The 19,269-nt window shown below is 37.5% G+C and overlaps 1 protein-coding gene across 2 annotated transcripts in view; it reads right to left on the bottom strand.

Annotated features, from left to right (window-relative positions):
• Positions 1-18,930, bottom strand: part of HGF (hepatocyte growth factor) — a gene marked incomplete at its 3' end in the record, with an annotated part of 79,603 nt that extends 60,673 nt beyond the window's left edge. For both annotated transcript variants that reach the window (XM_082662258.1, XM_082662259.1), the window contains exons 1-2: positions 18,809-18,930; positions 10,901-11,066 (exon numbers count right to left, since the gene is read on the bottom strand). In XM_082662258.1, coding sequence (XP_082518384.1) covers positions 10,901-11,066; positions 18,809-18,893 — 251 coding nt within the window. In that variant the 5' untranslated portion in view covers positions 18,894-18,930. The remainder of the gene's footprint in view (positions 1-10,900; positions 11,067-18,808) is intronic.
• Positions 18,931-19,269: the final 339 nt, after the last annotated feature.

Genomic DNA, 19,269 nt, shown 5'->3' with positions numbered 1-19,269 from the left:
AAAATGATAAATACAAAAATCCCTTAACTGAGAATATAAAGTACTTAAAATTTTCAACACATTAAGTGTTACCATTTCTAAAAATACAGGAAATAAAGTTCGAATTCTGAACTATTTTCTTTCCATTAAGAAATAGTATTAAAACTCCTTCTTAACCATGTTCATGCTAATTATAATGTCACCATGTATAAGCATCTACTTAAGAAAAACACATAGATTTTCTAAGAATAAAGATTTTTTGCTTCCAGACTATATATATATATATATATATATTATATATATATAATATATATATACTATTTTAACATCTTTATTGGAGTATAATTGCTTTACAATGGTGTGTTAGTTTCTGCTATATAACAAAGTGAATCAGCTACATGTACACATATATCCCCATATCCCCTCCCTCTTGCGACTCCCTCCCATCCTTCCTATCCCACCCCCCCCAGGTGGTCACAAAGCACAAGCTGATCTCCCTATGCTGTGCGGCTGCTTCCCACTAGCTATCTATTTGACATTTGGTAGCATGTATATGTGCATGCCACTCTCTTACTTCGTCCCAGCTTCCCCTTCTCCCATGTCCTCAAGTCCATTCTCTATGACTAAGCCTTTATTCCTGTCCTACCTCTAGGTCCTTCATAATTTTTTTTTTTAAGATTCCATATATATGTGTTAGCATACAGTATCTGTTTTTCTCTTTCTGACTTACTTCACTCTGTATGATAGACCCTAGGTCCATCCACCTCACTACAAATAACTCAATCTCGTTTCTTTTTATGGCTGAGTAATATTGCATTGTATATATGTGCCACATCTTCTTTATCCATTCATCTGTTGATGGACACTTAGGTTGCTTCCATGTCCTGGCTTTTGTAAATAGAGCTGCAAAGAACATTGTGGAACATGACTCTTTTTGAATTATGGTTTTCTCAAGGTATACGCCCAGTAGTGGGAATGCTGGGTCGTATGGTAGTTCTAGTTTTAGTTTCTTAAGGAACCTCAATACTGTTCTCCATAGTGGCTGTATCAATTTACATTACCACAAACAGTGCAAGAGTGTTCCCTTTCTCCACACCCTCTCTAGCATGTATTGTTTGCAGACTTTTTGATGATGGCCATTCTGACTGGTGTGAGGTGATACTTCATTATAGTTTTGATTTGCATTACTCTAATGGTTAGTGATGTTGAGCATCCTCTCATGTGTTTGTTGGCAATCTGTATATCTTCTTTGGAGAAATGTCTGTTTAGGTCTTCTGCCCATTTTTGGATTGGGTTGTTTGTCTTTTTGATATTGAGCTGCTTGTATATTTTGGAGATTAATCCTTTGTCCATTGCTTCATTTGCAAATATTTTCTCCCAATCTGAGGGTTGTCTTTCCGTCTTGTTTATGGTTTCCTTTGCTGTGCAAAAGCTTTTAAGTTTCATTAGGTCTGAGTTGTTTATTTTTATTTCCCTTTCTCTAGGAGGTGGGTCAAAAAGGATCTTGCTATGATTTATGTCATAGAGTGTTCTGCCTATGTTTTCCTCTAAGAGTTTTGTAGTGTCTAGCCTTTCATTTAGGTCTTTAATCCATTTTGAGTTTATTTTTGTGTATGGTGTTAGGGAGTATTCTAATTTCATTCTTTTCCATGTAGCTGTCCAGTTTTCCCAGCACCACTTATTGAAGAGGCTGTCTTTTCTCCATTGTATATTCTTGCCTCCTTTATCAAAGATTAGGTGACCATATGTGCATGGGTTTATCTCTAGGCTTTCTATCCTGTTCCATTGATCTATATTTCTGTTTTTGTGCCAGTACCATACTGTCTTGATTACTGTACCTTTGTTGTATAGTCTGAAGTCAGGGAGCCTGATTCCTCCAGCTCCGTTTTTCGTTCTCAAGATTGCTTTGGCTATTCGGGGTCTTTTGTGTTTCCATACAAATTGTGAAATTTTTTGTTCTAGTTCTGTGAAAAATGCCAGTGGTAATTTGATAGGGATTGCATTGAATCTGTAGATTGGGTAGTAGAGTCATTTTCACAATGTTGATTCTTCCAATCCAAGAACATGGTATATCTCTCCATCTGTTTGTACATCTTTAATTTCTCTCATCAGTGTCTTATAGTTTTCTGCATACAGGTTTTTGTCACTGTAGGTAGGTTTATTCCTAGGTATTTTATTCTTTTTTGTTGCAATGGTAAGTGGGAGTATTTCCTTAATTTCTCTTTCAGATTTTTCATCATTAGTGTATAGGAATGCAAGAGATTTCTGTGCATTAATTTTGTATCCTGCTACTTAACCAAATTCATTGATTAGCTCTAGTAGTTTTCTGGTAGCATCTTTAGGATTCTGTATGTATAGTATCATGTCATCTGCAAACAGGGACAGATTTACTTCTTCTTTCTGATTTAGATTCCTTTTATTTCCTTTTCTTCTCTGATTGCTGTGGCTAAAACTTCCAAAACTATGCTGAATAAGAGTGGTGAGATTGGGCAACCTTGTCTTTTTCCTGATCTTAGTGGAAATGCTTTCAGTTTTTCACCATTGAGAACAATGTTGGCTGTGGGTTTGTCATATATGGCCTTTATTATGTTGAGCTAAGTTCCCTCTATGCCTACTTTCTGGAGGGTTTTTATCATAAATGGGTGTTGAATTTTGTCAAAAGCTTTCTCTGCATCTATTGAGACGATCATATGGTTTTTCTCCTTCAGTTTGTTAATATGATGTATCACATTGATTGATTTGCGTATATTGAAGAATCCTTGCATTCCTGGGATAAACCCCATTTGACCATGGTGTAGGATTGTGCTGTTGGATTCTGTTTGCTAGTATTTTGTTGAGGATTTTTGCATCTATGTTCATCTGTGTTACTGGCCTGTAGTTTTCTTTTTTTGTGACATCTTTGTCTGGTTTTGGTATCAGGGTGATGGTGGCCTCATAGAATGAGTTTGGGAGTGTTCCTCCCTCTGCTATATTTTGGAAGCATTTGAGAAGGATAGGTGTTAGCTCTTCTCTAAATGTTTGATAGAATTCACCTGTGAAGCCATCTGGTCCTAGGCTATTGTTTGCTGGAAGATTGTAATCACAGTTTCAATTTCAATGCTTGTGACTGGTCTGTTTATGTTTTCTATTTCTTCCTGGTTCAGTCTCGGAGGGTTGTGATTTTCTAAGAATTTTTCCATTTATTCCAGGTTGTCCATTGTATTGGCATACAGTTGCTTGTAGTAATCCCTCATGATCCTTGTATTTCTGCAGTGTCAGTTGTTACTTCTCCTTTTTCATTTCTATTGGTTTGAGTCTTTTCCCTTTTTTTCTTGATAAGTCTGGCTAATGGTTTATCAATTTTGTTTATCTTCTTAAAGAACCAGCTTTTAGTTTTATTGATCTTTGCAATCATTTCCTTCATTTATTTTTCCTTCATTTCTGATCTGATGTTTATGATTTATTTGCTTATACTAACTTTGGGTTGTTTTTGTTCTTCTTTCTCTAATTGCTTTAGGTGTAAGCGCAGGTTATTTATTTGAGATTTTTCTTGTTCCCTCAGGTAGGATTGTATTGCTATAAACTTCCCTCTTAGAACTGCTTTTGCTTCATCCCATAGGTTTTGGGTCATAGTGTTTTCATTGTCATTTGTTTCTAGGTATTTTTTGATTTCCTCTTTGATTTCTTCTGTGATCTCTTGGTTATTTAGTAGTGTATTGTTTAGCCTCCATGTGATTGTATTTTTTAGAGTTTTTTTTTCTGTAATTGATATCTAGTCTCATAGCAGTATGGTCGGAAGAGATACTGGATACGATTTCAATCTTCTTAAATTTACCAAGGCTTGATTTGTGATCTGAGGTGTGATCTATCGATAGAATGTTCCATGAGTACTTGACAAGAAAGTGTATTCTGTTGTTTTTGGATGGAATGTCCTATAAATATCAATTAAGTTCATCATGTTTAATGTGTCATTTAAAGCTTGTGATTCCTTATTTATTTTCATTATGGATGATCTGTCCATTGGTGAAAGTGGGGTGTTAAAGTCCCCTACTATGATTGTATTACTGTCGATTTCCCCTTTTGTGGCTGTTAGCATTTGCTTTATGTATTGAGGTACTCCTATGTTGGGTGCATAAATATTTACAATTGTTATATCTTCCTCTTGGAGTGATCCCTTGATCATGATGTAGTGTCCTTCTTTGTCTCTTGTAATAGTCTTTATTTAAAGTCTATTTTGTCTGATATGAGAATTGCTACTCCGGCTTTATTTTGATTTCCATTTGCATGGAATATCTTTTTCCATCCCCTTACTTTCAGTCTGTATGTGTCCCTAGGACTGAAGTGGGTCTCTTGTAGACAGCATATATACAGGTCTTGTTTTTGTATCCATTCGGCCAGTCTATGTCTTTTGGTTGGAGCATTTAATCCATTTATATTTAAGGTAATTATCGATATGTATGTTCCTATTACAATTTTCTTCATTGTTTTGGGTTTGTTATTGTAGGTCTTCTCCTTCTCTTGTGTTTCCTGCCTAGAGAAGTTCCTTTAGCACGTGTTGTAAAGCCGGTTTGGTGGTGCTGAATTCTCTTAGCTTTTGCTTGTCTGTAAAGGTTTTAATTTCTCCATCAACTATGAACGAGGTCCTTGCTGGGTAGAGTAATCTTGGTTGTAGGTTTTTCCCTTTCATCACTTCAAATATGTCCTGCCACTCCCTGCTGGCCTGCAGAGTTTCTGCTGAAAGATCAGCTGTTAACCTTATGGGGATGCCCTTGTATGTTATTTGTTGCTTTTCCCTTGCTGCTTTTAATATTTTTTCTTTGTATTTAATTTTTGATAGTTTGAATAATATGTGTCTTGGCATGTGTCTCCTTGGATTTATCCTGTATGGATCTCTGCCCTTCCTGGACTTGATTGACTATTTCCTTTCCCATATTAGGGAAGTTTTCAACTATAATCTCTTCAAATATTTTCTCAGACCCTTTCTTTTTTCTCTTCTTTTTCTGGGACCCCTGTAATTCGAATGTTGGTGTATTTAATGTTGTCCCAGAGGTCTCTGCGACTGTCCTCAATTCTTTTCATTCTTCTTTCTTTATTCTGCTCTGTGGTAGTTATTTCCACTATTTCATCTTTCAGGTCCCTTATCTGTTCTTCTGCCTCAGTTATTCTGCTATTGATTCCTTCTAGAGAATTTTTAATTTCATTTATCGTGTTGTTCATCATTGTTTGTTTGCTCTTTAGTTTTTCTAGGTCCTTGTTAAATGTTTCTTGTATCTTCTAAATTCTATTTCCAAGATTTTGGATCATCTTTACTGTCATTACTCTGAATTCTTTTTCAGGTAGACTGCCTACTTCCTCTTCGTTTGTTTGGTCTGGTGGGTTTTTACCTTGCTCCTTCATCTGCTGTGTATTTCTCTGTCTTCTCATTTTGCTTAACTTACTGTGTTTGGGGTTTCCTTTTCACTGGCTTCAGGTTAGTAGTTCCAATTGTTTTTGGTATCTGCCCCCAGTGGGTAAGGTTGGTTCAGTGGGTTGTGTAGGCTTACTGGTGGAGGGGACTGGTGCCTGTGTTCTGATGGATAAGGCTGGATCTTGTCTTTCTGGTGGGCAGGACTGCATCCGGGGGTGTGTTTTGGGGTGTCTGTGGACTTATTATGATTTTAGGCAGTCTCTCTGATAATGGTTGGGGTGGTGTTCCTGTCTTGCTAGTCGTTTGGCATGGGGCGTCCAGCACTGTAGCTTGCTGGTCGTTGAGTGGAGCTGGGTCTGAACATTGAGACAGAGATATCTGGGAGAGCTCTCACCAAATGATATTACAAGTGGCCTGGAGGTCTCTGATGGACCAATGTCCTGAACTTGGCTCTCCCACCTCTAAGGCTCAGCCCTGACACCCGGCTGGAGCACCAAGACCCTGTCAGCCAAACGGCTCAGAAGAAAAGGGAGAAAAAAAAGAAGAAAGAAAGAAAGTAAATAAAATAAGTGAAGTTATTAAAATAAAAAATTAAAAATATTATTAAAATTAAAAAGTAATTTAAAAAAAAGAAGAGAGCAACCAAACCAATAAACAAATCCACCAATGATAACAAGCACTAAAAACTATACTAAAAAAAATGGATAGACAGAACCCTAGGACAAATGGTAAAAGCAAACCTATACAAACAAAATCACACAAAGAAGCATACACATACACACTCACAAAAAGAAGAAAAGGGAAAAAAAAAGAAAAAAAAAATATATATAAAGGAAAAGAGCAACCAAATCAATAAACAAATCTACCAGTGATAATAAACTCTAAATACTAAACTAAGATAAACATAAAACTAGAAACAAATTAGATGCAGAAGACAAACCCCAAGTCTACAGTTGCTCCCAAAGTCCACCGCCTCAGTTTTGGGGTGATTCGTTGTCTATTCAGGTATTCCACAGATGCAGGTACATCAGCTTGACTGTGGAGATTTAGTCCTCTGCTCCTGAGGCTGCACAGAGAAGTTTCCCTTTCTCTTCTTTGTTCACACAGCTCCTGGGGTTCAGCTTTGGATTTGGCCCTGCTGCTGCATGTAGGATGCCCTCTGGCGTCTGTTTGTCGCCCAGAGAGGAGGGGCTTAAAGGAGCAGCTTTAAGATTAGGGGGCTCTGGCTCACTCAGGCTGGGGGGCATGGAGGGGTATGGAATTAGGGGCAAGTCTGCGGTGGCAGAGGCCAGTGTGAAGTTGCAACAGCCTGAAGCGCACTGTGTGTTCTCCCAGGGGGAGTTGTCCCTGGATCTCAGGCCCCTGGCAGTGGCGGGCTGCACAGGCTCCTGGGAGGGGAGGTGTGGATAGTGACCTGTGCTCACACACAGGCTTCTTGGTGGCGGCAGCAGAAGCCTTAGCGTTTCATGCCCATCTCTGGTGTCCATGCTGATAGCCACGGCTCGCGCCCGTCTCTGGAGCTCATTTAGGCGGTGCTCTGAATCCGCTCTCCTTGCACCATGAAACAATGGTCTCTTGCCTCTTCAGCAGGTCCAGACCTTTCCCCGGACTCCCTCCCGGCTAGCTGTGGCGCACTAGCCCCCTTTAGGCTGTGTTCCCGCAGCCAACCCCAGTCCTCTCCCTGTGATCTGACCTCCGAAGCCCAAGCCTCAGCTCCCAGCCCCCACCCATCCTGGCGGGTTAGTAGACAAACCTTTCTGGGCTGGTGAGTGCCGGTCAGCCCTGATCCTCTGTGCAGGAATCTCTCCACTTTGCCCTCCGCACCCCTGTTTCTGTGCTCTCCTCCACGGCTCCGAAGCTTTCCCCCTCCGTCACCCACAGTCTCTGCCCGTGAAGGGGCTTCTAGTGTGTGGAAACCTTTCCTCCTTCACGGCTCCCTCCCCGAGGTGCAGGTCCCGTCCCTATTCTTTTGTCTCTCGTTTTTCTTTTTTCTTTTGCCCTACCCAGGTACGTGGGGAGTGTCCTGCCTTTTGGGAGGTCTGAGATCTTCTGCCAGCATTCAGTAGGTGTTCTGTAGGAGTTGTTCCACATGTAGATGTATTTTTGATGTATCTATGGGGAGGAAGGTGATCTCCGTGTCTTACTCCTCTGCCATCTTGAAGGTCCTCCTCCAGATCATATATATATATATATATATATATATATATATTTTTTTTTTTTTTTTTTTTTTTTTTTTTTTTTTGCGGTACGCGGGCCTCTCACTGTTGTGGCCTCTCCTGCTGCGGAGTACAGGCTCTGGACGCGCAGGCTCAGTGGCCATGGATCACAGGCCCAGCCGCTCCGCGGCATGTGGGATCCTCCCAGACCGGGGCACGAACCCATGTCCCCTGCATTGTCAGGCGGACTCTCAACCACTGTGCCACCAGGGAAGCCCCAGATCATATATTTTTGAACGCACATAATTTTCTTATAATTTTATGTAGTTCAAATTAGTCATTTATTTCTTAACATTGTAACAACTTTTAAGTAATTTTAAATAAGGGGAAATAACTTTTATAAAACAAATATTAAAAAGATGTTATAAAATTAAAGTATTTTAACTCTTATTTTATATTTTTACATAGTGCATTTTATTCTATATCTAACTAACTTCAAAAATTATATGTATAAACTTTGTGCTTTGATTTACACGTAGACATTTTGAAATGTCCACCTACAAGAACATTTTACAGTTGAAATAGTATTAAAGAACAAACATAAAAGTCTGTTTTTTGCAACTGTGGCAGAATAACTTGAAAAGAGAAAAACTGGCTGATAATATATTTGAATTTTGATCTGGTAGATAGTAAACTTATGCAATACATGTAAAATTTCCTATATCCCTATTGTAGGGTGTTGGGGGGAGAGTTAAATCACCTTGAAAGCACGGTAATTAGATAAAGAATACATATGAAGATAACTAAACGAACATCTAAAAAGAAATTTTAAAATTACAGACTCAAATACCTACTAGTTAACATTAAAATAAAAATGTACCACACATATATAAACTACTACTTTTTTTTTCAGTAATATGGCTTTGACATGAGATTGCCTTGCAAGTGACTCATAAGCCCCATCAGGAACATGTGAGATTTGCTTCTGTGAATACAAAGGTGATTCCATCTGGAAAGTGGGTGACAGGGTTTCCAGTTTGCTGATTTCATTCACCCTTTTCTCTCATTCCATTACAATTCCATATACCCTCAGAAAATTGTATTTGCTTGTATCATTTTATACCTCCATATGGACTGGATCCAAGCTGACAAATTCCATGAGTTGCATATCTTCTTTGAAGTTTGACTTTAGGAGTCTTTCTCTTATCCTTATTTTAACTATCATCTTCCTTTCAATAATTTATTTTGTTGAGTTGTTTATGGCAGAAGGGCAATTCCAGTACCAGTTACTCAGTCATGGTTAGAAATTTTCATCTCTTTAGTCAGTTCATGTACAGTAATTTTTTGAAACGCTTAGAATCAGGCATTCTGGTCATCTTTCTCATCCAGCAAAAAACAACTTCAGTCTCTATAAAGTCAATATTGTTGATACCTTCTCAAGAGGAAACAAAATTTGCGACCTCCACCTCATGCCCACTGAATCACAGATGCTTTCACACAGCATTGTTCATATTTTCCAAACATTTTAGTGTGTTTGCCATTGTTTTTCAATGATTCTAGTTCATGTAACAAGTCCTCAAAAAGATCTTTAATTCATTAAGAACCTACTTTCAGCATATCAGAAGTATGTCCATTCAATTCTGAATAAGAAATGTATTTAGTGATTCCAAATAAGTATGTATATATATTTAGGATACACAAGTGTGAAGCATGACACCATTTCTGAGCAGAGAACTTTAGCTGTACATTGGTATTACTACATGTGGTTTTCTGCACAGGTTGCCATAAATTTGGAGACTAAATATAACTCAACCAGAATATGGTTGAAAAGCATGAAACCTCATATATATGGGATATGTAAAGTTTTATTAATCTGGTCACATATGTTCTCCAATGCAGCAAAATCATTTTAGTTTCTCCTAAATAAAACAAAGGGAAAGCTGTTTTGTTTGGGTTTTTTTCTAGGCATAAGGCTGACTAATGTGAAAATCGAGGCTTAGCAATACTTTCCTTACTTGTGGATCCAGAAGAGTGTATTTTCAAACTCAAAGTTAAAAATCAACAATGAGATGTGGTTCTTCCATTCCCTTTGCCCTGCCCTTCTAACCCTGAAAGGGGAAAATACAATAAATCCAACCTCCTCAATTGCCAGAAGAACATCTCCATAAATCTACACAGCTGAGTTGTTGATTGAGAGTAGTTTTCTCTAATTTATTTTTTTTTAATCTCAAGGCTTTTCTAGGAAAGTCAGGGAAAGAAGGAATTATCATAAGAATTACTTGGAAAGTTAATTCCCCACTCCCAGTGCCAGGAAATATCTCCCTGAAAGTGGCAGTTTGGCTATAAAAATACTTCCAGAGGAGATCTAAATGAATAGAAAAGAGATAGTCTTTCCTCCTGCTAAATCTATTGAAGAGCTCCTCTAACCATGTCCCTTCTCCTCGGGCCCATAACACTTACTTCTCTGAGAAAGGCAAGATGAATTTAGGACCCTTGCCATGACATTACTAAAATCTGTGTTCACATTATGTGTTAACTACCTAAATGTAATAGAGTAGAATTCAAAAGTGACAGGATACCATGTGCACTCCTGTTAAAGTGGGATGAAATGGGGAATAAAAAGGTGGAAAGTAAGTGTGGGGAGGGAATATTTATGAAGAACTAGGAAATGCATTTTCTTCTGGCAATTTGGAAAACTATTCAGATGAAATTGTCACCTTCATGGCCCAAAACTCCAAGTTTTATCCTTTGGCATACTGGCAAAGTTGTAAGGAATTTTTCCCTGGGAGGTCACAGAGAAACTTTCAAAAGATAAGAAAACTCTCCATTTGAGTCCCCTCATGCCTCTTTGAATTGCCCCAACACTTTTCACCTAAAACTTCATCATCACTACCCGCTAACTTCTTTTAAACAGTCCCTCTAGTTTTTTTAAACTAATTATCTCAATGTTTTTTATTTACATCCCTAAAGGCAATGATACAAGTTGCAGTAAGTTTTGGTTGTTGGCCAACTTCTATTCTGAAAATTCCTCCACTCCTCTTGTAAGAAAAATAAAAGTTTACTCTGAATATTGTAAAATATTAGAGAGATAAAAAGTTAATCTAATTGAATTTTAGTTCTTAAAGTTCAACTGTTCATAAGATGAGAAAATATAAATTCCATAACTAAAGCCACTGTGGATTCTAAAAGATCTCAGTTTATGTGTTCTCCCTTACTCATATTTCCATCAAATAGAGCTAAGTCTGCTGTTGCAATGAGTTAAAACTAAAATCAAGCTTACAATTTTAAGAGTACATTGCACTGAATACAAAAAAGATGATGATAATGAGTCCATGCTATATTTGGAAAATTATTCTAAGAACGAAATGAAGCAACTTACTTGCAAGTGAATGGAAGTCCTTTATTCCTAATACATCTATTGGCACATTGGTCTGCAGTGTTCATTTTTTTTGTTTTTATCTTCAGTAATGGGTCTTCTTTAATTAGAGTAGTCTTTGCTGACTTTTTGAATTCATGAAGTGTGTTTCTTCTTTTCTTCTGTCCTTCTATTAATAATAATATTTTTTTAAAAACATAGGGGAAAAGCTTTTAAGGCTCATATAGAAAAAAATATCCCTAAGAATCATCTACGAGGTAATGATTTTATCTGACAACATACCAGACCTCCAGGGGTTGGGGGGTGGAGTAATGTGGGTAATGATACTCTCAGATACTTAAGAGCAAGAGAGGAATAGTTAATCAGCGAAGAAAAAATAACTTCACATACAGAGTCATTCATCTACATTCTTTCAAATGAAGGATGCTTTTAAAAATTAGGACAGAGTTCACTCTTAAGAAATAAATAACATGGTGTTCTCCAAACAGTATGAAAGGAAGTGCCAGGACATATCATATCATGCTCTATAATTAAATCTGTCATTTCCTTCTACAATTGGTCCTTATGTAAATTATAGTACTAATTAGATAAGCCAAGTCAATGACAGGTGAGAAACTTCTCACTAAAAATGGTGCACTGGGTAAATTCTTCTGACTTGGTCTTTAAAGTATTTCATACTATTCATATTCTAGCCCTTTCATTTCCTACATAAGTGTTTTCTGTGCTTTTGGGCACTATTTCTCAGTATCACTGAAGTGTTTGTTTTGAAATCAAGCCAAATGTTGTAAATCAAATGTATGTAAAACTTCATCCTTTAATGTAGCAATATCATTTTTCTTCATCAAAGTATTGTACCAGGCCCCTAGATAGCATGAAGCCTCCTATTAAAAAGCTGAAGAGCAAAGCTAAAACATCCCAAGAGACTTAATCTTATGGATAACTTCAGAATATGAAGAACTTGCTTCTTCATTCTTAATTTGCCCAAAGTTACCTGGTTTCTAATGATAATCATCTCTTCACAATGAGGATCAAATTGTCTAAGAGACTGCAGCTGTTGTAGAACAAGGATGGATATAATTGTGCCCCTCCCCTGCCTGTCAATTCATTTGAATACCCTTATAACAAAGGCAGTAATAATACGTACATTTTTAAGATATGAAACCAAGACACGGGAAAGTTGATGACTTAGAAGATCTGATTGAAAATCCAGCTGCCTGGCTTCAGAGCCCCCACTCTTAAACACGTATGATGCCATCTCTCTCTAAGACTTGCTAAGAAAGCATGTGGAAATAACGGCTTGTAAACAGTTTCTGAAGATTTGCTTAAAGCTATCAGTAGAGAAGTGACTTGGATGGCAGAACAGGAAATCAATTCTTGTCTTTAAACGTGGTGAAACGTGCCAAGAAAAGAGGGTGAAAATTTTTCTGCAGAAAATTTGGAAATATGGCTTAACAGAGTGAGGTACCAAGAATGCCATCATACTCTTAGGTCTGCCAGCAACCACTGGCTCCAGTTGTTTTATTAAACATGGAGATGCTACCCATTAATATCTATCCTAACCTGAAGTCCACAGTAAATAAGAGAAAACATGAATTCCTCTAAATTTTGGTTCTCTATAAAACTCCAGAACACAATCCCCAAAAGACTGGTACTAATTTCTGTAATAATGCTTTCATTTTCTTTTCTTTTCTTTTCTTCAACTTTTCTTTGCCCTATAAGATGGAATGGCTATGGTAGAACAGGTATAATTTAAAAGACATCTTAACATAGAAATTCAGTCAACCAAATAATCCTTCAACATGTTATTTATTGAGTGTGGACCAAACGCCTTGCATAACGTTGGCAGACTGATGATAATTCTGGCATTCTTATTGACTTGCCAAGTGGCTTTGTTTAATTACCTTAAATGCTAATATCCCATTACTCAATTTACAAAATGAAAGTTATATGTGAACTAAAAGGAGCTATTTAAACTACAATCATTTGGAAATCAATTTGGGTTAAAAATGTTATGAATATGCAAAGTTTTAGTTTTGTTTTTGAAATTTCATCCTTTAATTTCTGGCATAAGAGAAGAAACCGTTATTCTCCCAAGCAAAGAAGTGGTATTAGTCTTTTCAAATTTTGGTTTCTGCCACAGGACCATGTTAATGGGAGATACGTTTCTCCACTAAGAGTTTCCACTTCTTTTGACATTAGTGCACTCTTTCTTAGGTGCTGTGAAATGTTTCACAGCATAAAAATCATTTGAGTTCCTGTATAAATTGGAATACTTCTCAGAAACAAATAGTGGTTAATGGACGCAGAAAATCTATTCAAAAAACTATCTGCCAAAGTGGAAAAATTGTGGTATATATATATATATATATATATATATATATATATATATATGTATGTATGTATGTATATATATAATATGTATATATATGTGTGTATATATATACATATATATGTGTGTATATATATACATATATATATGTGTGTATATATGCACATATATATAAAATAAATTCAATTAACTAAAAGTATAGGATTAAAATTGGCCTAATGTATTATGTATTTATTACCTATGTTTAAGTGTGAGAGAAGAACATAAAACTAAATTTTAAAAGTCTAAGACAAACATTGAGTCCAGACATGTATTTTACCAATTACCAAATAAAATAGAATACCTGGTCAATGCTCTGGTTTCTTTTCTCAGAACCATACAACATGAAGGAAGGCACTGAGGATGACTAGAGAAAAGTGGTTTCTGTGGGATCGTTGATTATATTTAATTCTGCAGATCCTCAGCTGTCCTATTGAAATGTGTTAATGCCTGGCTGTACGTCATAAAAATAGTCTACTCTTGCTTGCTGATAAACTTTCGATCACTACCTTTCATCTAAAGATCAAAAAGTATCCTGAAAAGCAAATAAATCTATGATTTCCCTTTACTAGATAATAAATAGGAGAGAAAAGCTTGTCTGGGGCTACAAATCTAATCAGGGGCAATCAGAACCAGATACTAAGATTCCCTTCTCACTCTTTATTTCTCATGACTTAGAAGCTTTCCCTTATAATTCAGTCATATCATTAGGTCAGTAACTAATTATTCAAAAATGCGAAGTTCAAGCTAGTTGTACGTCATGTAATCCACACATCAATAAAATTAATTCCTTCTTCAATAAAAGAAAAATTCAAAACAGAAGTCATTCAAAAAACAGCATCTGAAAATAAAATTCCTTTGCTGAAAATACTTTTAACTTTCTCTTCCATATGTATTAACAACTGATGCTTGTTTTAACAACAGTTAAAAAACAAGCTTAATTTGGGAAGAAACTCAAAAATATCTTTGGATCAGATTTTTCCCTACTATTTTTTGTGCATGACTGCTAGTTGAAGTTTATAAACAAAACATTGAAATGAAATCAAAGGGTAAGAGATCACTGCAACTTTGTCATGCTTTCTTATATTTTAAATTGCAACTCCTTTTCCCTCTTCCCTCAGTATGGGAAAACATTCTGTAGCTATATTTCCTGAAGAAACCAAAGTCCCTATTTTAAAGCTGAAATCATTAGGCTCTTAGTGAAAAGCTACATAACAGAAAGTAGGGTCAAATGTATCAAGGTGCTTGAAGAAAGACACATTTCTCCCTCTGGTCCCTGGGCCTCACACTCATTTCTCTCAGTACCTCATATATTTTCTTCTCTGTATGGACTAACCATTGACTTCAAAGAAAAATCATGCAAAGGAAAGGATTTGCAGGGTGTGGAAAGAAGCAGGAATCTGGCTCCACATATTCTGAGAAATCTACCCACATGATTAGTGATTAACAGCTTGAAGTGGCAAGATGTTAAGATGAAAGTACACAAATAATTAATGGAAGGGAATGGTGGTGACTGGAGATTTACTTCCCAAAGGCAAAAATCATAAATACAAGTCCAAATCTTCATTTCTTTTATCTAGGACTTGGGTTTCACAAGTGGACAATTTTCATCCCTTCTTTAGAGAAGGGAACAATATCATAAATAAAGATGTCAGGAAGGGATCAAGTCAGATTTAAATCAAATGTTGGTATTTGAGAAGCAGCATAGGTATCTCTTCCAAAAAGATTTACAAATGAAATGATGTTCAGTGTGAGAATAGGGACCTCCCTAGATATTTCCCTCCTCCTACTTCCATGCCACTTCCTCATTCATCCTCCTCCTGGTCTCTTCCTTCACTGTCTGTTTCTGCCTGCAGCTCTCCTCCACACACCAACTAAAACAACCACACTTCAGTCAGGTATCTTGTCAACTCAGAACCTTCCAGCTGTGACCCATAATGTTTAAAATAGTGTAATTTAGCATGATATTCAAGCGTACGTGCTAGTCTCTCTTACTTTTCCAAACCCAGGCCATACTCCTCCTCAGGTACTCAGTACACCAGCCCTACGTGATTGCCTGTCCTCGCTTCGGTACCTTCAGCCACTTTGTGTTCCCCTGACTTAAGTAATGACCGTACTACTACCTGTATTTTCACACTCAACTTGAGTATTGCATACTCCCTAAACCTGGTTCGATCTTCCGAGCTAGAAATGAACTCTCAACCGTAACATAATAATACTTCTAACACAGAATTGTTCTTACTTAGCAAAATGGATTTTTTAGAGCGAGTTTCAGTTGATTTCATCGCTGCTGTATTCAATATAAATAAAAGGGAAAAATGCACATTGCATATTTCATTCACATAGATTTGGGTAGGAATCTCAGCTCTATCCCAATATGTAAGATAATAAGAAAAAAATTAAGATCTTTAACTTCAGTTTCCTCATGTAAGATGAGTCAATCCAGTAATGCCAATCTTATTAGAATAAATAAGCTTTGTTTTAGAACTTGGTCCATAACAGTCGCTCAACAAATGTAGGTTTCATCATCAAAAAATCTACAAACAATAAATGCTGGAGAGGGTGTGGTGAACAGGGAACCCTTTTGCACTGTTGGTGGGAATGTTAATTGATGCAGCTACTATGGAGAACAGTATGCAGGTTCCTCAAAAAACTAAAAATAGAGCTATCATATGACCCAGAAATCCCACTCCTGGGCATATACCCTGAGAAGACCATAATTCAAAAAGAGTCATGTACCAAAATGATCATTGCAGCACTATTTACCATAGCCAGGACATGGAAGCAAGCTAAGTGTCCATCGACAGATGAATGGATAAAGAAGATGTGGCACATATATACAATGGAATATTACTCAGCCATAAAAAGAAATGAAATTGAGTTATTTGTAGTGAGGTAGATGGACCTAGAGTCTGCCGTACAGAGTGAAGTAAGTCAGAAAGAGAAAAACAAATACCGTATGCTAACACATATATATGGAATCTAAAAAAAAAAAAATGGTCCTGAAGAACCTAGGGGCAGGACAGGAATAAAGACGCAGATGTAGAGAATGGACTTGAGGACACGGGGAGGGGGAAGGGTAAGCTGGGATAAAGTGAGAGAGTGGCATGGACATATGTACACTACCAAATGTAAAATATATAGCTAGTGGGAAGCAGCCGCATAGCACAGGGAGATCAGCTCCATGCTTTGTGTCCACCTAGAAGGGTGGGATAGGGAGGGTAGGAGGGAGACGCAAGAGGGAGGAGATATGGAGATATATGTATATGTATAGCTGATTCACTTTGTTATAAAGCAGAAACTAACACACCATTGTAAAGCAATTATACGCCTACGCCAATAAAATGTTAAAAGAAAAATGAAGGTATTGGGGTGCAGAGTCAGTAAAAGAAACAAAACAAAACAAAAAAACAAATGTAGGTTTCTTTCTCGCTTGTTCATCTGTACATCTCCCACAGCCTCCTTGATAGTAGGTGCTCATTTAATGTTTTGTTGTTGTTGTTAGAGGGGATTGGATATTTGTATCCAGTGTAGGTGGGAGTGGACAGAGGATAATCCTATGTAAACCAATTCCTATAAAGATGGCTTGGGTCTATTATATTGAACATTTCTTTAAGTTTTTTGAAACTTCTCTAAAAATATCTCCATAATATATTCTGCTCATAACTGGTTGTCACCTCATTATAGTATCCACTTCTTTTCAAATATTGTCTTATTTCACAATAGGTAAAAAAGCAGACTCATAAGCTAAATCAAAAAGTATAACCTAAGCAAGTAACAACAAAATTCTAAATGTTCAATGTTAGATGATATAAAAAAGAACAGACTTTCTTTATATGTTCTAAGAGGACTATCCATGTTTTCCACTTTGAGGAATGTAATTTTTTTAAAAAACTATCAAAATAAAGTTGCCACCCAGACAAAGGCAGACCCTATTTTGTTAACAATTTTAGCATTATCCACTTTAGGAATTATTCTATTACTTGTAATTCCCAACTGGCCTCTCCTTGCCTGCGGCATACTCTTGGGCTGCATTCCCCCTATCCTCAGGAAACGCAGTCATTTCAACATTAGCCAAAATGAAATATAATTACAAATGTATATCTCCTGCCAAAACTTCGCAATGCATGCCAAAAACAAATAGACATTGTCTATGGTTGATCTACTGTTTGGGTTTTCCACACTGTGTTCCCCATGCATAAGCACAGATGATTCCAGGTAACCATATTCTACTTCAGCCCATCAACATTTTGATCTTTGAAAATGAAACTCCTCAAAATATTAGCTGTCATTTCAATTTATACTCAGAATCCCACAAAGCAGCAATGTCATATAAGAATCAATTTTAACATGACCCATCTCAAAGGTGATAACCTGCTAGATTGAACTTTTTTTTTTTCCACCTCTTCAGAAATCTAACATAAATGTTCTCGAACTGACACTTCCCACACAGCATTGTTTTCCAAAAGGGACATCACAAAATCGAAGAAAGCCAGGTGGGACTGATTTTCCTCATCATTTTGCAAATTCTTGGTGTTTTCAACCTTTGTATTACATTGGAAACTAGATTGGAGGTCTGATAAATGTCATATTTAACTTATCTCAAAAGATATAACTGAGATATTCCTCTGTCTTATTTAAAAAAACTATGTCTACTGTCTGGGCATTTATTCCATTCTTTTATTCCCCTGTGCCCACCTATGATGCTCACTACCTTCTCCCGTTGGCATCCCAGCCACGACAATGATAACACAACCAAATACAGATGTTTCCTCTTGCCCTGATAACAACAGAAAACTTCCCAAAGCAGCAAATGAAACCTCTAAACTTCCAGGCAATATGAACTCCCAAGCAACTCCTTCCCAACCTGTAAATTCTGGGGAGAAAATGGGAGACTGAAAGGAGCATTTCTACAGCTATAATCAGAGTCACACAATTTTTGCCTCCTTGGCCCTGCAGTTTCAAAAGGGCAGGCATCCATACCCAGAAAGAATGAGACCTTAGGAGAGAGGCTTTCTCTTTCATTTTTATAACATGCATATACTCAGACTTTAATCTGCCTTCTCCAAATGAAAATTATTAAGTCATGATTTGGCCCTGAATGTTGACTGAGTGATGTGGGGTAGTGGATTGTCATGGAAAATTCTCCTCTGGGAAAAAAAAAAAAAACATGTCCCTGCTGTACTGACCATCACTTTCCCCCCCTCTCTTCAGCTTTAAATTTATCCAAACCAGCAAAGCTCAGCCAGTGTTAGCATCTCGCTCCCATCCCACCATCCCTATCAGGCTAAGTGAGAGGGGGCTGGATCAATGGGGAGGGGGATGGAAACAACAGAGGGGATGCTAAGTATCTTTTTAAATGCTTTTCAAACAGAAAGAGAATGTCAAAAGAAAGCTGAATGAGAGATTTTAAAAACCCATACCACATACAGAGTTAAGGAAGGATGCTGGGAATCGGGTAAAGAGAGAGCATTAGGAAAAGGAGATGTTAGCAAGAGAGAGTTATAGAAGAAGAAGAAGAAGGAAGAAAAGAGAAAACTAACCTGCATAGGGGATGGCAATGGGAAACAGGAGGTGGAGGAGGACGTGCTGCAGCAGTAAGACTGGCAGAAGTTTGGTCACCCACATGGTGCTGCTGGATGTGCTGGCGGATCCCACTGGCGATGCCTGCGTGAAAGAATCCTGTTCCGACTCAGTGCCTAGAAGAGCCCGTCGGCTCTGAGCTGCTTTTTATTGCGATGAGCTAAGTTTGTTGTGTGATTAACTGGAAAGATCTAGGTCTGAACTCCCTCTTACGGTAAGAAACTGTTTAACAACAGCCCTTTACTCTCTTCCACCCCCCTCCTTTCCTCACCACCCCCCACCCCCCAACAGCACCAAACAGATCCCAGCTCCCCACGACCCCACCCCCACTCTGCTGAGGAAAGAAACTTACAAAGAGAAGGTCACCTGGCCTGAGGCCAGCTTCAATTTGGAAGTTGGAGCTCCAGATCCCAGTGGCTCC

This window comes from Grampus griseus, assembly GCF_964374135.1.
Source record: "Grampus griseus genome assembly, chromosome: 9".
NCBI classification, from domain to species: Eukaryota; Metazoa; Chordata; class Mammalia; order Artiodactyla; family Delphinidae; genus Grampus; species Grampus griseus.
The sequence above is the reverse complement of the archived record's forward strand: the minus strand, read 5'-3'. Positions and strand labels throughout refer to the sequence as shown.